Source organism: Ursus arctos, unplaced genomic scaffold, assembly GCF_023065955.2.
Source record: "Ursus arctos isolate Adak ecotype North America unplaced genomic scaffold, UrsArc2.0 scaffold_16, whole genome shotgun sequence".
Taxonomy (NCBI): domain Eukaryota; kingdom Metazoa; phylum Chordata; class Mammalia; order Carnivora; family Ursidae; genus Ursus; species Ursus arctos.
The window spans coordinates 43,133,343-43,150,712 of NW_026622830.1; the positions used below are offsets into that span (position 1 = coordinate 43,133,343).

At 39.6% G+C, this 17,370-nt stretch overlaps 2 protein-coding genes across 5 annotated transcripts in view; one reads left to right on the forward strand and one right to left on the reverse strand.

Moving 5' to 3' along the window:
• Positions 1–14,346, forward strand: NAA20 (N-alpha-acetyltransferase 20, NatB catalytic subunit). 2 transcript variants are annotated; one of them, XM_026502947.4, is made up of 6 exons: positions 1–124; positions 4,343–4,367; positions 7,143–7,233; positions 7,855–7,990; positions 13,249–13,394; positions 13,832–14,346. In XM_026502947.4, the coding sequence occupies exons 1-6, from the start codon at positions 72–74 to the stop codon at positions 13,915–13,917; spliced, it is 537 nt and encodes a 178-aa protein (XP_026358732.1). In that variant the 5' UTR covers positions 1–71; the 3' UTR covers positions 13,918–14,346. The 2 variants fall into 2 exon arrangements, with proteins under 2 accessions (XP_026358732.1, XP_057168676.1); XM_057312693.1 differs by lacking the exons at positions 1–124; positions 4,343–4,367 and adding an exon at positions 4,408–4,864 and having other exon boundaries at positions 7,167–7,233.
• CRNKL1 (crooked neck pre-mRNA splicing factor 1) overlaps positions 10,155–17,370 on the reverse strand; it is a 22,167-nt gene continuing 14,951 nt past the window's right edge. For 2 of the 3 annotated variants that reach the window (XM_026502946.4, XM_048222160.2), the window contains one exon: positions 10,155–17,108. In XM_026502946.4, the coding sequence (XP_026358731.1) occupies positions 16,941–17,108 (168 nt within the window). In that variant the 3' untranslated portion in view covers positions 10,155–16,940. The remainder of the gene's footprint in view (positions 17,109–17,370) is intronic. The other variant, XR_008959409.1, reaches the window with a different exon arrangement.

The window sequence follows — 17,370 nt, forward strand, 5'->3', positions numbered from 1 at the left end:
ACCGCGCGCAGGACAACTTCCGGCGAGGCGGGCGCGGGGTCCCCTGAGCCGGCTTCTGCGGCGGCGGCGCAATGACCACGCTCCGGGCCTTCACGTGCGATGACCTGTTCCGCTTCAACAACATGTGAGTGAAGCGCCCAGGGCCGGCGTTGGTGGCCGTGTCCCCTCTCCCGGGCCCGCGGACCTACCCCGCCGGCCGCCACTGGCGCCTCCTGGGAGCCGCCAGGTCGGAGCCGTGGCCGGGGCCGGGGCGGACGTGCAGACCTCCTTGCTGACCTTGGCCGAGGCGCTGCAGCTTCATCCCTCATCCTTTCGTGCTCGTCGGAGCCGGGGGAGCGCGCGGGCGACCTGTCGCGGTGGCTGTCGCGATGCGCCGGGGCGGGTGGAAGGAGGTGGGAGAGAGCGGACTGAGTCCAGCAATGGCTCTGCCGCCTGCGGCCAGTGTCCGGGCGGGTGATTCGGTTTCGTCTTCTGTGCGGTGGTGGGCCCAGAAGCGCCGGCCGCGGAGGCCTTTGCGAGGTCGACAGCCAAGTGTTTGTTGAGAATACGAACGTGGGGCAGCCCACCTGCTGATGGTTCATTTGTATCCGAGTGAAATCTAGTGAGGGTGGCACCGACCACCGCCGTTTCTTTCTTGGCCCGGGTTTGTTTTTGTTCGTTTCGTTGCTGAAGCGGTGCATATAGCCTGGACAGCTTATTTCAGGTGCGAGGAGTCAGGGCCGGGGCGAGGGGGGGGGGGGGGGGTAGGGTGGAGACACATGCTGCTGGAGGCCCACCGTACGTACTTTCTTTAAGTCCGAGTTAAGGCAGGACTTGTGACTTGAAGGTAACTTTTTTTTTTTTAAAACAAAACATTTTATTACATAAGTTTCTGAACATTTAAAAAGTTGACAGAATTTTACCCTAAACACCTATAGACACATCGGCTGGATTCTGCAGTTAATATTTTGTTATGTTGACTTTCTCACATATCTGTCCATCCATCCATCCACCCACCCACCAGTCCAAAATCCACTTTAAAGACAGTTGAGCAGTGTGTGAAAACTGAGGACCAAGTGGTTCGGATTCAAGTGTTAGGAGGATGGGAAGAACTTGGGGTGGCTAGAAACCTTTCAAAGAGGGGATGAGCCTTGAAGGATGGATAAAATGTTAACAGTAATGGGGCTCCTGGGTGGCTCAGTCATTAAGCGTCTGCCTTCGGCTCAGGGCGTGATCCTGGAGTTCTGGGATCGAGCCCCACGTCAGGCTCTTCCACTGGGAGCCTGCTTCTTTCTCTCCCACTCTCCCTGCTTGTGTTCCCTCTCTCACTGGCTGTCTCTCTCTCTGTCCAATGAATAAATAAAATCTTTAAAAAAATTTACATTTCTAAAAAAAAATGTTAACAGTAATGAGGAAGTTCTGGAGAAGGAAGCAGGTGTGAAGGTGAGGAAAGCTTCCGGGCAGACAAGTAGGAGACAGGTGTGACTGGAGTAGTGGGTTTCTCTGCGCTGTCAGAGCAGCTGGTGAAACTGGACTTTTGTTCTGCCGTTGGAGGTTTCAGGCTTGATGGGAAGAATTTTCTAATGGGCCTTTTTCAATCAGAGCAGTGTAACTCAGGTGACTTGTGTTGAGCTCTCCCTGTGCTTCCTGGGCACTGGCACTGTAATCATTTAATCCTCACAGTTCTCTAAAGTAGGTACTCTGATTATCCTCATTTTTTGTATGAGTAAAAGTAAGGTACCGAGAGTGCAAGAGAATTGCCCCAGGTGATAGAGCCCTGTGGTGGGAGTGGGTGAAGCAAGGAGTCTAATCCAAGGCGATGCCTCTACAACAGTGGTTATTTAAGAGTGGTCCCAGACCACCAAGAACACTTTGGAAATGCATAATCTCGGCTGTTTAAGGACTAGCGCTCTGGAGCCTGAGCTCTTCACCACAGAGTTATGTGGAATGTAAGTAAATTAGAGGAGGTATACCAGGCAGGTAAGCCATTTAGGACATCTTGGCAATAGCCCAGAGATGACGACTTGACAAAGGTTTGGGTTTGGGCTGTGCAGGCCTAGGAAGGCACAGTGTGCCTCGAAGCTTTAAGAGTAGACAGGGAAAAACCATGTGTGTGTGTGTGTGTGTGTGTGTGTATACACATTTTTTTTTTTTGAGAGAGAGAGCACGCATACATGTGTTCAGGGGGCTGGGGGCTGGGTGGAGAGAGAGGGAGAGAGAGAATCCTAAGCAAGCTCCATGCTCAGCTCAGGGCCCGACTCGGGGCTCGATCTCACAACCCAGAGATCATGACCTGAGCCAAAATCAAGAGTCGGACACTTAACCAATTGAGCCATCCAGGCTTCCGCAAAACCTTGTTTTAACTGAAGGGGCGGTGAGGGGTTGAGTCCTGTGGATTTTGGGAGCAGGAGAACTTCCAGGCAGAGAGAGTAGTAAGGGCACAGGTACCTGTTTCTGACTGGGGGAGGCAGCCAGTGTGGATAGTGCAAAGTGAGAGGGTGGGAACAGAGCTAGATCTTGGAGAGGCCCTTCTAGGAGTTGGGCTTCTCCGCTAAGTGCATTGAGATGCCCAGGTGCAGAAATCAGGTAGGTGTCTGGGCTAAAGATAGCAATTTGGGGGGCTCATACTATGTAGATGATATTAAAACCAGGGTGCTAGGTGACATCAGTGATGGAGTGAGTGTGGATAGGAGAAAAGAGGTTCCAGGTGTTGAAGGAGACCTAGTGGCCCACTGAAGTGGGAGGAAGAGCTGATGGTGGGTCTTGGAACCTGAGTGAGGAGAACATTTCAGGTGGAGGGAGTGGGGAGCCATGTCAAGAGCTGCTGATGGCTGAGCGTGCAGCATGTCTGTACATTTATCCCAGGAGAGAAGAGAATTGCAGGAGTGGGGGTCTGGGCAGTGAGAGGGGACAGATCTGCCCACCAGCACTCCAGGCATGGTTACAGGAAAGCAAGTAGAGTGGGGTGCAGATGCTTGTCAGTGTGTGGGTTCCATGGTGGGACCCTTGATGAAGGTTTCCTTCCACTGTTGTGTATTTTCTATGTGAAATAGGAAGCAGCAAGATTGAGAAGGAGCGGCCTGTTGTGGAGAGTTGAGGCAAGATGAGAGGCTATAAAGTAGTCCTTGAGAAGTGTGGGAGACTGTATTCCCACACTGTGGAGCAGTGATTCTCCAGGTGTGGCCGAGGCTCTTCAAGCTGCTTTTTGCAAGGTCAGAGTGATTTTCAGGATATCACCAAGATGGGTTTTTTTGCCTTTTTCATTCTCTCACAAGTGCACAGTGGAGTTTTCAGTTGTGTGACTTGTAATACCAAGCGTAACAGACACAGGTGTGAGAATCCGGCTGTCTTTTCTTAAGCTAGACGTTACAAAGATCTGTATAATTGTTAAAACAATACCTTTCCTGTTGCTAAATTGTGTTCTTGAAAGAAGAGTGACTTTTGGTTTAAAAAGTAAGTTACTCATATTAACATGTAATTTATTTTAAAATGAATGAATATTTCAGAAAATTTAAATATCAGTAGATATAACCCACATAAACAGAAGTTCTTTGGGGTCCTCAATAATTTTTTAGTGTAAATGGGTTCTGAAACCAAAAAGTTTGAGAACTACTGGCCTAGAGAAGGGCCTTGGTAAGGGTCCCAAAGAAGAATCTGACTGGGTATACAAGAGGAAGAGTTGTGGTTGGCTGGTTTTGAGTCTGGCAAAATAGTGGTTCCATTAATTGAATAGGAAAGTGAGGGGCAGAGCTCTTTGTAGCCAGCCACAGAGGTACATTTTATGAACTGCTGACTCAGGAGTGTTTTGATCAAATATGCTGGTGAGACAGGTGCTGGGCAGCACCAGAGCCAGATCTGGGAGTCTTCTTCCAAAAGTTAAGTGATGGGGTGGTGGGGAAGAGGAGGTGAGAATGTAGAAGAGTGGGGAGCAAACACCTAGTGGTGAGAATGCCCACACTGAGCAGGTAAAGGCCCAGAGACAGGCAGGAGGGACTGCTGTCAGATGCTGCAGGGAGCTAGTTTTACTTTCTGTCTGTGATTTACATGCCTGGTTGGGCCCCAGTTCCATTAGTGATGTATTGCCACTTAGAAAATGGAAGGTTTTGATGCAGACATATTAACTATAAAGTATCTTGTAAGGAAGAAAAGTTAAATAAAAATTTATAAGTATCTTTATAGTAGCTGTGATGGCTCAGTTTGGCCATTCGGTAGCTTACACTGTCTTCCTTAGCCCTAAAGTTGGTTTTAAAGTTGTGGATTTAGCATGTTTTGTTTTCCTGGGGTATGTTTTTAGTTTCAGTGGCTTATTTAAACTGGTTTTGTCAACACTGCTTACTACTGACATTTCTTTTCTTTCTTTTAGTAACTTGGATCCACTTACAGAAACTGTATCCTTTAAAAAAAAAAAAAGTTAAATGAAGGCTAAGAGTAAGGAACATGGAGAAACAAAAGAAAAAATAGACTCGAGTACCGAAAAACTTATTTAAAACTTGTAGGCCAGGAAACGTAAGCAACATTGAAAGTAATTTAAAAAACCAAACAAACTGGGAATAAGAGTTGTCTTAAATCTGCCTGACAAGCTGCTAACAGAATGACCTCATAAATCTACAGCAGTGCAGCTCCCCTGCCTACCTTGCCCCTTGGCAGTAAGTATGGCTCCATGCAACCGAAAGCAGTGATTTCAAGATGGGTTATTACTCTCTGTGAATGAAGCCTGGAGGTGACGAACAGTCTGTGGTGGTTTCATGAAGTCATCGGCGACCAGGCTGTGCACTTTAACCACTACATCACTCCCAGGGTGGCCTTGGCTTTCCTGTCCCAGGTAGCTGCCTGAGCAAACAGCATCATGTCTATGTTCCTGGCAGGAGGATCAACAGAGGGGGAGGTGAGAGTGACCTTCCCTTTCCAGGGTACCTTTAGGAAGTACCACACAGGCCTTCTGTATCCCATTGACCAGCAGCTGCCTCCAGCCACACTCACCCAGCTATAACAGTCTGGGAATGAGCCCACCTTTAAATTAGGGCTTGTTACTAAGAAAGGATTTGGGGTAGTAATTTGCCATATCTGTCATGTTCCCCAATGAAAAATGGGCAAAGATATGTGAAGTTGGGGTACTCTGGGTTATGTTGCACTAATAGACAATCCCACATTCTCAATGTCTTTCTAGCTTATATTCCATGTCCATTGCAGGGTAGGAGGGTAATATTAACTGATAATTTAACAAAAGAGGGCATATAAGAAGTTAATGATATTATTAAGCATTTAGTATCATCAGTCAAAAGATATGTGGATTAAAACCAAAATGAGATGCCATGCTTTACCTATCGGATTATCAAGGATTAAAACAAATGATAAAACTCAGGCTGATGAGGGTGTATGAGGAGCATTCTTATAAATTGCTAGTGACTCTATAAATTGCTATAGTCTTTCTAGAAGGCACTTTGGCAGTGTAATACATAGTAATTACATTTCCCAGAAGCTAAAAATAATAGTTAGGTGAGGAGTTTGGCAAACTAAGGTGCATGGGCCAAATTTGGTCCACTGCCTATTTTTATTTTTGTAAATACATTTTTATTGGACACAACCACACTGGATAATTTACATATTGTCTCTAGCTTTGTCCATGGCTTTCATAGTTAGAGTAGTTGCATCAGAGATCATATGGTCCACCCAGCCTTGAATATTTACCGTCTGTCCCGTTATAGGAAATGTTTGTTAACCCCTGAGTTATGTCATTACAAAAATTTTTATTGCAGAATTATAATATTAACAATTTGGAATAGGATTCACACACAAGGAAATGGTTAAATAAAGTATACTGTATTCATGAGGAATTTAAAAAGATTTTCAAGAAACTGAAAATAGCCCACATGTCCCATGTCAGGAGATAGGAATTTTAAATTGTTCACCCAATGGAGTGTACTATACATTATTAAAAATTAACTACAAGGTATAGGTAACAACAGGGCTACATATCAGAAACAAAGCTGAGTGAAAAAGCAAAAAACCACCAAAGTTTTCATTTTATATTTCAGAAATCATGACTTTTTAAAGAGACCTCCATGTTTAAAAAAAAGATTTTTGAATGACACAAAAATTTTCATTGTATAAGGTGAAGTATTAGGATGCGAATCAACTTATATGGTGTGTGTCTAGTGACACTTCAGATTTACAGTAAAAGTCCCATAATCCAGGTGAGGCCAGGTTTGAAAGTAACCTGCCAGGTCTTGGTGGTTGCTGAGCCGATATCTGGGCTCCTCCCTGAGCTGGAAGAGAGGCAGTAATGGTGTGTGTTGGTGGCTGAATGGCAAGAACACTGGCTGGCCTGCCGTGTTACAGGTTATGTTTGAAGAGTGCTCAAAATAGTGGCTGTCGTTCAGAGAAGAGTCTGAAGAATTTACAACTGAGCAGACTTTACAGAAACTTAAGAAAATTGTGCGTTCGGTGGTGACCCCTCATAGAATTGCATCAGCAAGTTTACACTAAGAATAGAATGAGCACATGTCAGTAAGGACGCCAAGGTTGAAGAGTTTCGTAATGAGCAAATTATTCAGGCTTTCACTCTTAAGTCAGCTTTTCTTTGTAGTACCAGAAAGAGAGAATTTGAATCAGTGCAGGGGAAACACTAGGTAATTGTTAAATTGACTTGGGCAGTACTTAACTTTTAAAGTTATTTTCACAGCCACACAGCTGGAGCTCAAGTAGGTACTAGTCATTAATTTTCTAGTGCAATTATGGAAAAACAAATGTATTAAGCTTCTACTTTATGCCAAGCACCAGGGATAGACTGAACATGACATTCATATACAGAAGGGAGAGAGAGAGTAAACAATATCCAGTGATGATAAGTGCTGTGCAGAGATTTAGATACAGTGTGGTCAGTATGGATACAGATGATAGAACTTCAGGCTCCTGGTTCTCTGCTGTTAGCTGGGTTGTCTCCACTCAATTTTTGAAGTTATATATTCAGGCAATTTTGTTATAAATTATTAGTGCTAACCTAAATATTTAATGTACTGACATGAATATAGAAATCACACATAAACATAGAGCTGGGGATAAAGTAACAATATACTTTTCAAAGGAACCTTTCTTCACAATATTTCTCTTATGAAGAACTTTGTACTGTCCATTACTTTCCATACTCCTTAACAAGACTCTAGTATGGGATTCCTTTTTACTTACAGTACCTCGCCCACTGGCCAGAGTACTTCATTGTTGCGGAGGCACCTGGTGGAGAGTTAATGGGTTATAGTAAGTATAATACCACTGGAACTTTTTTTGGTAGGCAGTTGAGATTTTAATATGGGTTTCAATTGATTGTAGGAGTAGAAATATAATCATGATGCCTATAATTTTATTTCCTTTAACCACTGACAGCTCGCCAATGCTTTCTACATTTTAGGCATTGTGCTCTAGGCCCCAGGGAATACAGATAGACATGGTCTCAGGCTTCATGGATCTTTCATCCTGTGCTTATTTTACATTTCTGCATGGTTTATTTGGTACATAATGCAGGAATTGTAGCATCTTCATTGAATTAGTTTAACAAAATTAACGAAAATTTGAGCTGTGGATTATCTCAGTTTTGTGTACACATACATACCTACATGTAGATATTTAAAAAATAGATAATCTGGTTCTGTGTTCAAAATTAGTTGTGTGTTTAGTGTATCATTCCTTTTTTTTTTTTAAAGCTTTCTCTAAGTGAGATTCAAATAAGAGCACTAGTAACCATTAGTTAGATGACTGTATGTGTTACTTAAAAATTAAAACTTTGTCATTAGTTTCCTTTATAATAATGTACCAACAGTCATTCTATATTCATGTATAAATCCATGTGTTTAATTACTGAGTGCAATCTTTTGTTGGCAGTCATGGGTAAAGCAGAAGGCTCAGTAGCTAGGGAAGAATGGCATGGGCACGTCACAGCTCTCTCTGTTGCCCCAGAATTTCGACGCCTTGGTTTGGCCGCTAAACTTATGGAATTATTAGAGGAGATTTCAGAAAGGTGAGATCCTGCTTTTCAAGTAATAATTTATGAACCCTAACTGTTTGATTTTTCTCATGGTGAAAATTTATAAGTTTTTTTTTCTCTGTTCAGGCTGAATATTGTGCTTCACAGTTTGCAGGATTTTCATTTTCTCCAGTAGTCGTGTATTCACATATTCAGAGTAGTAGTGTTGTCCCTATTTTGCCATTGAGGAAAATTCAGGCAAAGTGAATATATGCTGGGTTATAGGTATAATCACAAGACTAGACCTTAATGTTTTTTTTAGTGTTCTTGCCACTGTGGCAGATGTTTCCAAATTCTCTGTTAATATCGCCCTTGGCGTCTCAGTGATTTTTTTTTCATAGTGCCCCACGGCCAAAAAAAAAAAAACAAAACCCTCAGTTTAGACTGCTTAAGCAGTTATGTCCCAACTGCTTAGTAAGTATTTATGGCCTAACAAACTAGTAACTATTTGGAAAAAATAAAAAATTGAAAGAAAAAAATATTTTTATTTCATTGTTAAATAACTGTGGTTACTTACTAATGAGATGTGTGTGCCTTTTGGGCATTGCATGACTTCTCAACCTTGGAAACAGATTCAACATAACCACCTGCATTCTTGTTTCATATTATTTTCTTGTGGTACTGGGTTGTTTTTTAGTCACAGGAACTGCCAAAACCTGGCTTCATAAAACCTTTGATGACCTGTTCTATCATCAAAAGAAATGTAACACCGTGTAATGCTGCATTTGTGAATTAAATCAAACTAGTAGTTTGCCAGTGTCTGACGTGTAAGGTTTATCTGTGTTTTTCCCAAACATTTGAAATATCCTACAGCACCTCAAAGAGTTTGGGCCACCTTGGAGCACTCTGGAGCACAGTTTGGGAACTACCAGCATTAAGGCTTTAAAAAAAAAAAAAAAAGACCTTTTATGTATGTCAAACACCCTCATTATGTGAGATAAAATGAATATAATTAAGAGACTCCTGCCAACTCCCATTCTAAAAGAGATAAGAGATGTGTGTATAAGTTTAATCAGTTGTCAAGCTGCCATTTATTTTTTTCTCTACTCTTAAATGCCTAGAAGTATATAGGAAAGGGAATATTTGCTGAGAAGAGCTCTTGAGGTTTTCCACTTAGTGGATTTAAAAAGGTAAGTTTTAAAGAAGTAACCATGGCCTGAAAATGCTCTGGGCCAAGCTGGGGGCAAGAGGAACTTGAGCTTATTCAGGGAAGAGAGAAAATAGTATGAGCTGAAAAAGAAATCAGTTCTAGTACTTGAAAATTTTTAGTTTACACATTTGTTAATGGCATTATCTTGATGAAAAAAAGTGTTTGGCATTACTATAGAATGGACAGGGAGTTAAGAAATGGGTTCAGATTAGCTATCATGCTACATATATGATTTAATGTACTTATTGAATAGATTCTCAGATTAGAAAACCACTAAGCTCCCTTCTTTTCTAGTTTCTAAATCTTCATTACTTAGGAATAGTTACTAAGGTTTTTATGTGTGTGTGTGTGTATATGCCTATATACATACATACACGTATTTTTAACTATACATTAAAAACAAGAGAGAAAAAGGAAATTAAAGTGGTAAAACAAATCAAAAGCCTGAAATGAGATGTTAGCTATGAATCCAAATATAATGAGTAAATACAACACTAAATGTTAATGGACTAATTACTCCAGTTAAAAGACAAAGACCTGGAGACATTATGCTAAGTGAAGCCAGCCACAGAAAGACAAATAATGTGTGATTCCACTTATAGGAGATACCTGAAACAGGTAAATTTGGAGAATCGAAGAGTGGAAAGGTGGTAGTCAGAGACTGGGAGAGAGGGGGGAATGGGAAGTTACTTATCAGCAGGCATAAAGTTTCAGTTAAACAGAATGAATAAGCTCTGTAGTCTGCTGTACACTTACCTGTAGTAAACAATAATATACATTTAAAATTTATTGAGGGAAAAACCTCATATTAAGGTGTTTTTACAACAGTAAAATAATGACAAAGATGGTCAGAACTGTGTTCTATTTAGGGGAAATATATGTAAAGATTAAAAACAAAGATTGAAAGAAATTTTTTAAATTATCATGCAAACTCTAACCAAAAGACAGTTGGTGTACTTAACAAGAGTCACATAATAGTTCAGTAATTATCAGAGTAAAAAAGGGTCATTGCTTATAAGTAAAAAGCTTTAATGCATCAGGAAGATGTAATGATTACAAGTTTTATGTACACAGTGACATAAATTCAAAGTAAAAATACGAAAATTGATAAAAATACAAGGAAAAATAAACATTATCATAATGGGAAATTTGAACATGCTTCTTTCTAATTGATAGAACAATTAGACAAATGGATTAATAGGGGTGAGTACTCTTCCTGGGCCAGATAAATATTTAGGCTTAACAGGCCCCCTAATATCTCTAGTGTATGTGTGCCTGTGTGTTGTGTGTGTGTGTGTGTGTGTGTGTATGAAATACCCCTTCAAAATTTTAAAAACTTTTCTTAGCTGGAGAGCAGTACAAAAATAGGTTGCAGGCAGAACCCCCCTTCCTCAACAGATTAAAATCAGTAGCTAAAAATCTTTCCAGAAACCTATGTCTTCTCTGGCAAATTTTACTATTTTAAGAAGTAACAACTGTTAGTTCACTTTTACACAAATTAAAAAAAAAAAAAATACAAAAAACACAACACTTTTCAACTTTTTTTTTTAAGGCTAGAATAACATTTAAGAAAACCAACAAGAAATACAAGGATTAAAAATTTGAAGAAAATAGATCAGTCTTTATAGATGCAATAGTCCCAGAAAAATCTTAGCATAATGGATTCAGCAATTCATAAAAAGGATGATATATCAGGGGAAGGAAGGTTGTTTTTACATGAGAAGACCTGTAAATGTATTCCACCATATTAATAGATTAAAGGAGAACATTTGTTAGTTAAGTGCAGAAAATGCTTTGATAAAATCCTATTGATTAAAAACTGTTAGCAATGTAAGGGGAGAACTTCCTTAACCTAAAAAAAAAAAAAAATCTACCAAAAACCTGTAGTAAATATTAGCAGTGATGCTTTGAATGCTCTCCCTTTGAAGAAAAGGATGAGACAACGATGGATGCCTACAGTCAGCCCATCTTTAGTAGTTTACTGGAAATCCTAGACAGCACAGTACAGCAAGAAAAATAAAAAAAGATACAAGGATTGAGAAGAAATAAAACTCTTATTTTGTACACATAAGATTGTACAAACAGAAAACCACAAAGAAGCTTCAAATAAATGTTTAGAATAAAAGTTAAGCAGAGTTGTTGGACAGTCAGTATAAAATTCAATTTCATTTCTATACAAACAGTAAAATTTAGGAAAAGATGCCAATTACAATGGCATCAAAATACATTAAGCCCTTTGAGAAAATCTAACAAAAGCTGTGCAAGACTTCTCTGAAGTTTCTAACACTTTCCTGAGAGACAGAAAAGATGACCTATCTTAGTAAAGAGAGAACTATGTCAGTGGCGTAGAGGGCTAAACTGGTATTTGATCCATGGAGCCAGTGTAATTGAAATCAAAATCTCCAGTCTTTTTTTGTGAGGCTTGTTAAATATATTCTGAAGCTTACAGGGGAATGGAAGGAGACAAGATCGTTTGAACAGCAACAAAATGGGCAGGTTTGCCCCTCCAGATTAAGCTCTAATGAGTGAGCTCTGTGTCAGTGCTGGAGTACTTGTCTAGACCAGTGGAACAGAACTGACGAACAGGTGCAGGGATACGTAGATTTTGACATACCTCAAGGGAAGCAACCGCAGAGCAGCAGTGAAAGGATACACTCTTCAGTAAGGATGGTGGCACAACTGGATATCCACATAGGAAAAAAATTTCCCAGATTACTACCGTACCATACACAGATCAATTCCAGATTTATTAAAAACCTAGATGTGAAAAGCAAAACTAAAAAGCCCTTTTAAGTAATATAGGAGAGCGTATCCATGACCTCAGAGTAGAAAAGAACTTAAATAAGACATAAAACCTGACTGTAAAGGAGAGGCTCATATGCAGCTTCACTGAAGTGAAGTAACTTTGTTCACCAAAAGTTACAGGAGGATAATAACAAGTCAAGCCACAAATTGGGAAAAGATTTGCAACAATCCTTTACACAATGTCAACTATCCAGAATACATAGAGAGCCACAGCTGGGTGGGAGAAAAAATAAAATGTGTGAAAGACCAATAAGGACTGAAAAAAATGAGAAATCTAAATGGCCTGCAAAAATATATTTAGCCTCATTAATAATGAGCAATGCCAATTAAAATTATCCTGAGATACGAGATTTTCAAAAATAAAAATGGTGCACCAAGCCTTACCCTCTTCTGGGTGTGTAAGCAGACTGGGAAATGGGTACTACCTAAAAAGGTTGACGAGGCCCATGTGGGCCAGTGATCACACTCCTAGTTGTAGACCTTAGATACTGTACCATGAGACATAATAAAAATATTCGTAACAGCACAGTTCGTAATAGTAGAAACCCAAAATGTTTATCTGTGGGATCATGGACAACTTGTAGTATATCCACCCATTAAATGGAATGCTAAACGGAAATTGAACAAGATCCAGCTACACCAGGCTGCCTTGCACATTACTGAAAGGGGCAAATCAAAGGATATACAAAGTATAATAATAAAGTCCATAAATAGGAAAAACTACTAGGTGGTGAATCTACAGCAAAAACCAAGGAGCTAATGAGAGTAAGAGTTGGGACTTGGAGACCTGTGGGTAAGGGAGGTGGATGTCACTGCCCAGAGACCGGAGGGCTTCAGGTCTGCCACTGTCAGGCAGCCCGTGTCCTGTTGTGACACGTAGGCCATGGCCACACAGGTGCTTATTATTGCTTGGAATCTTTAATTTGCGCATATGGGTGAAAATATGGTATCACTAGTTGATAAAATGAGCGTGTCATTTACTGTGATATAAAATACACAGTAATTTTTTAAAGACAGAATTATCGTTTTAAAAAATGTTTTAAAAATTTATCTTTTAAAGAAAATACAGGTTTTAAAATGTTAGTATGCTAACAAAATAATGTCTTTATACCTCAAAATAATTGTCATAAATCCTCAGTAATACAAATGGATATAAAGTAATCAGCTGCAAAGTCCTAGTATTACCATTCTTTGAATTATAGTCAAAGCCAACAAAAGACAAGTGTTGTTTTTAAAAATATGTAAGTATTTTCTAGAATTCCTCACATTCTAACATTTTCCCCTTTTTGTCTTAAAGAAAGGGTGGATTTTTTGTCGATCTCTTTGTAAGAGTATCTAACCAAGTTGCAGTCAATATGTACAAGCAGTTGGGCTACAGCGTGTACAGGACAGTCATAGAGTACTACTCGGCCAGCAATGGGGAGCCCGATGAGGATGCCTATGGTGAGCTCCCTTCTATGACAGCATCCCCAAAAGAAGCCAGAACACTTACATTCATTCTACACACTGTAGTCATTTTAATAAACTGAAAAGAATCATATTTGTTGGGCTTAATATTTTAAATCTGAGCTATATTTAAATCTCCTTTAACCTGCCTTTATGAACCTATCAACAGTTAACTTATATTAACCAATGGTTAATTACGATCAGTTATTTTATTATGTTACAGGCATGTTAATTTTACTAAGATTTTGTCAAAAGAACATTGGCATGTAGAACTGAGTAGTTGTGACCAGGAGTCTCACTTAAAAACATTTGTCTCTGAGGACCTAGTAAATGTGGGGGTAGGGGATAAACCTCTTACGGGAACTTTACATATACACTTTGACATAAGATATTTTGGTATTTGAGTACTTACATTAAATTTTGCTTCCTAACAGATATGAGGAAAGCACTTTCCAGAGACACTGAGAAGAAATCCATCATACCATTACCTCATCCTGTGAGGCCTGAAGACATTGAATAACCATGGGCAGTGGTTCTTAGGCTGATGCTCCAGATATTTTATGGACAATATTATTTTCATTGGATGATCTTGGAGCTCTATTAGGAGAAAAGTAATCATTTAGGTCTTACAGACTTCAAGAAAATACAGGTTATAACTTGAGTCTGATTGTTTCCAGTTAGCAATATTATACCTACTAAAGCTGTTCACTGTAATAAAATTCAATCAAAAAGGCAGCTAGGTCAGATGGAAACATTCCACTATTTTGGGTCCTAATATTCACTATATGCTAGGGAAAAAACTTGCTCCAGTCTCCTCCTAAATTCTATGCCTGAGAACCACTGCTGCATATATATTTTTTATTTTGTATTGAACTGTTAATTGAAGCTTTAAAAGCATATATGAAATGTATAAATCTAAGATGTATAATAAAATGCACGGTAGACTCTAGGAGTGTGTTTTGGAATCTTGTTGGTCATTTATAAAATAAGATCGGGATTGAGAAGAGCCATCATTTAGGATATGATGTTTTTCTTGTTTGGCTTACATAGAAAGCATTTTCAAAATGCATACTTGAAACAGTCCCTGCCCAGCATATGTAGGCATCTTTATTGCATAGTAAATTTTTCCCAGATACTTGTTTTCATACTTTTAGTCCCAGATCTTTTGTCTAATCTCACACCACTTTGCTTAAATCCTGCCTTTGAAAATATAAAGACACTGAAGTTTCTTTAGAAGGGAAAAAGAACCTAATTCCAAAAGACAGGCCATAAAACTAGGTCATGGGCCACCCATGTAGTTTCATGTATAGTTTTACTTGTTATACCTGAAAATATACAGTGAGTAAAAGAAGTGGCTAAAGAAAACCCCACAGATATGATTACTAAAAAGCTTTTGCCTCTGAAAAACTCTGGTGGAGTTGAGGGTAAGCGACATCTTTCATGTTCTCCCATGAGAAGGTAATTTTTTTTTCCTTCATGCATTTCATGCTGGCACTAGCCAGAAAGTGGTGGTAGGAGTTTACATTGGGAAACTGACCATTAATTTTTGTTCTTATGCAGCATAAATAGGACAGAATTGTAGGAAGACTGATTAGTCACTTATATTAGCATTTTGGCCTTTCATCTCACCCCTTGACTCTGCACTTAGCCAAATGGTAATAAAATCAAGTTTCTTCTGGCCAACCAGACAGACCTCAGTATTCCATAGTCAGGATGCATGTGACACCCAGCAGCTGGGGTAACACTGGTCCAGAGCCTAAAGCACTGAGGCTGAACACAGGTGTGCCTTTGATGCTGTCCGTTCTAGCTGCCTCTGCCCTCAAACATTTGCTTACTTTCAAGATACAGTTTAGTACCATACTGACTAGCTTTCTTAGATTCCTTTTATTATTTTACTGCTTTTTTTATTCTTTAACATTTTTGTAAATTTAGTAAGTTTTACCCAATTAAATCTGCAAATAATAAATTGCTAGCTGCCCTTCCAAGTAAAAAAATACTCTAGAAGATGACAGTTCAACTCAAATAGCTTGGGCAGTGAACAAAACAAGAAAAAATAGGCTTGATAAATCAGGCCAGATTAAAGAAAATAATCAGACCAATTAAGGCAAATATTTTTTGCTTGAGGATATGAGCAATGTGTCAACAAATGTGTTAATCATCTCTGTGCCACTTTTTCTTTTTTGGCATTACCTTTGGTGTTTTTCATGTGTTCTAAACCAAGTGTAAGTTAAATGTATCCTGTATTACAGTAGCTACTTTCTGCTGTAACACTAGAGGATGTTTATTGGTACTCCAGGTAGAAATGATTCCCTCGGGGCGCCTGGGTGGCACAGCGGTTAACCGTCTGCCTTCGGCTCAGGGCGTGATCCCGGCATTATGGGATCGAGCCCCACATCAGGCTCCTCCGCTATAAGCCTGCTTCTTCCTCTCCCACTCCCCCTGCTTGTGTTCCCTCTCTCTCTCTGGCTGTCTCTATCTCTGTCGAGTAAATAAATAAAATCTTTAAAAAAAAAAAAAAAAAGATTCCCTTGTCCAGTAACACTGGGAAACACACCAGCATTGCTACTGGGGTTCATAATGTACATAATGTACAGTAACGTACCCAAGGCTCTGAAAAGCTGAACTGTAAAGAGAATTAACAAGGCTTAACCCTTAATCTGGGGTTTCCCAAATTTACTGGAGCAGGGGGCACTGTTTTTCACAGCACGTGTTTTACTATTCTTTAAGCCATTACAGAGCTCAACCAGTTGGGGAAACTGATTATAGCATAACTGAAATGTGACTAAAACATCTTGGTAACAAAAGGACCTTGATTGGAAATACAGTAACTATAAATTATTTCCCAACTAGTGTTTTCAAAAGCATGTAGTACCAATGGCCACTGTTAAGAAGGCATGGATATTTAGAAGTTAAATTCATCCAAGCACATTCAATTCTACAAGGATGAACATGTTTAGGAAAGTGGCTGGGAATGAACATTTTACTGAACAGTCACGATGTGCCAGGTATATTCTGTTTCTAATATAATCTTCAAAGGAGTTGGCAGCCCATTTTATGAGAGAAGAAACTAAAAGATTAAGTTATAGATCAAGTGGCAGCTGGGAATGGAACTCAGTCTGTGAAGATGTGAAGAAGTTAGAGGTTTCAGGTGAGTGCACGAAATATCTTTATGAAGAAGACAAGCATGAAAAAACCACTTTAAAAGTTACTGTAGAATGTAACTTGAACACTTCTAGAAAAACACTTTCAAAAGTGCAGGTCCATCTAAAATAGTTAAAAGCATTACCTCAATTAGATTTCCTAATGCGTGATGTGGACAAAAAAAAATTTTGGACTCAGATAAAGAAATCGGCAGTTAAAAAAATACTTGCAACCCCCACCCCTCACTAACCCAAGAGCATTTTAAAAATAATTCAAAAAATAGCTTCAAAGACTTCACTCAATTCGTTACTGGTGAAATATACAAAAACTTATGGAGTCACAAGAGTTCCGAGTGATTGATTTATAAAAATAATAAAACACTTATCAATATGAACAAGAACATCAGGATTCGCTCTCATCAATGTCCTTATCTGGGTCTTGCTCGGCAGCCTCCTTTTCCTGTTGCTGTTTCTTCCAAAGTTTGGCCATGGCCAGGAGCTTGAGGTTGGGTTGGTTGGCGGCATCTTCCGGAAAGATGTAATCATAGTACTCTTCCCAGCCTGCATCAGACTACAGAAAAAAAGTAAAACAATTAAGAGATAAGCCAACACGTGTCTGAAATACACTGTAATTACTTTACAGTGGAGACTTTTCACTGCAAAACCCTAGCGAGTTCAAATTCAACTTATGTTCATTTACAGAACAACATCAAAGCCCATCACAGAAAGAACAAGGGCTGGGCCTACAAGGTTGGGGTGAACAAGTACCTGTTGGGTAACCGCGTGATGGACATTAATAGGCATGGGATGTAATGAGCACTGGGTGTTATGTG

Coding starts and splice junctions, on each gene's coding strand:
- NAA20 (XM_026502947.4), top strand. CDS start 72: ATGACCACGCTCCGGGCCTTCACGTGCGATGACCTGTTCCGCTTCAAC. Junction 125..4,342: donor CTGTTCCGCTTCAACAACAT/GTGAGTGAAGCG, acceptor TCTTTCTTTTAG/TAACTTGGATCCACTTACAG. Junction 7,234..7,854: donor TGGAGAGTTAATGGGTTATA/GTAAGTATAATA, acceptor TTTTGTTGGCAG/TCATGGGTAAAGCAGAAGGC.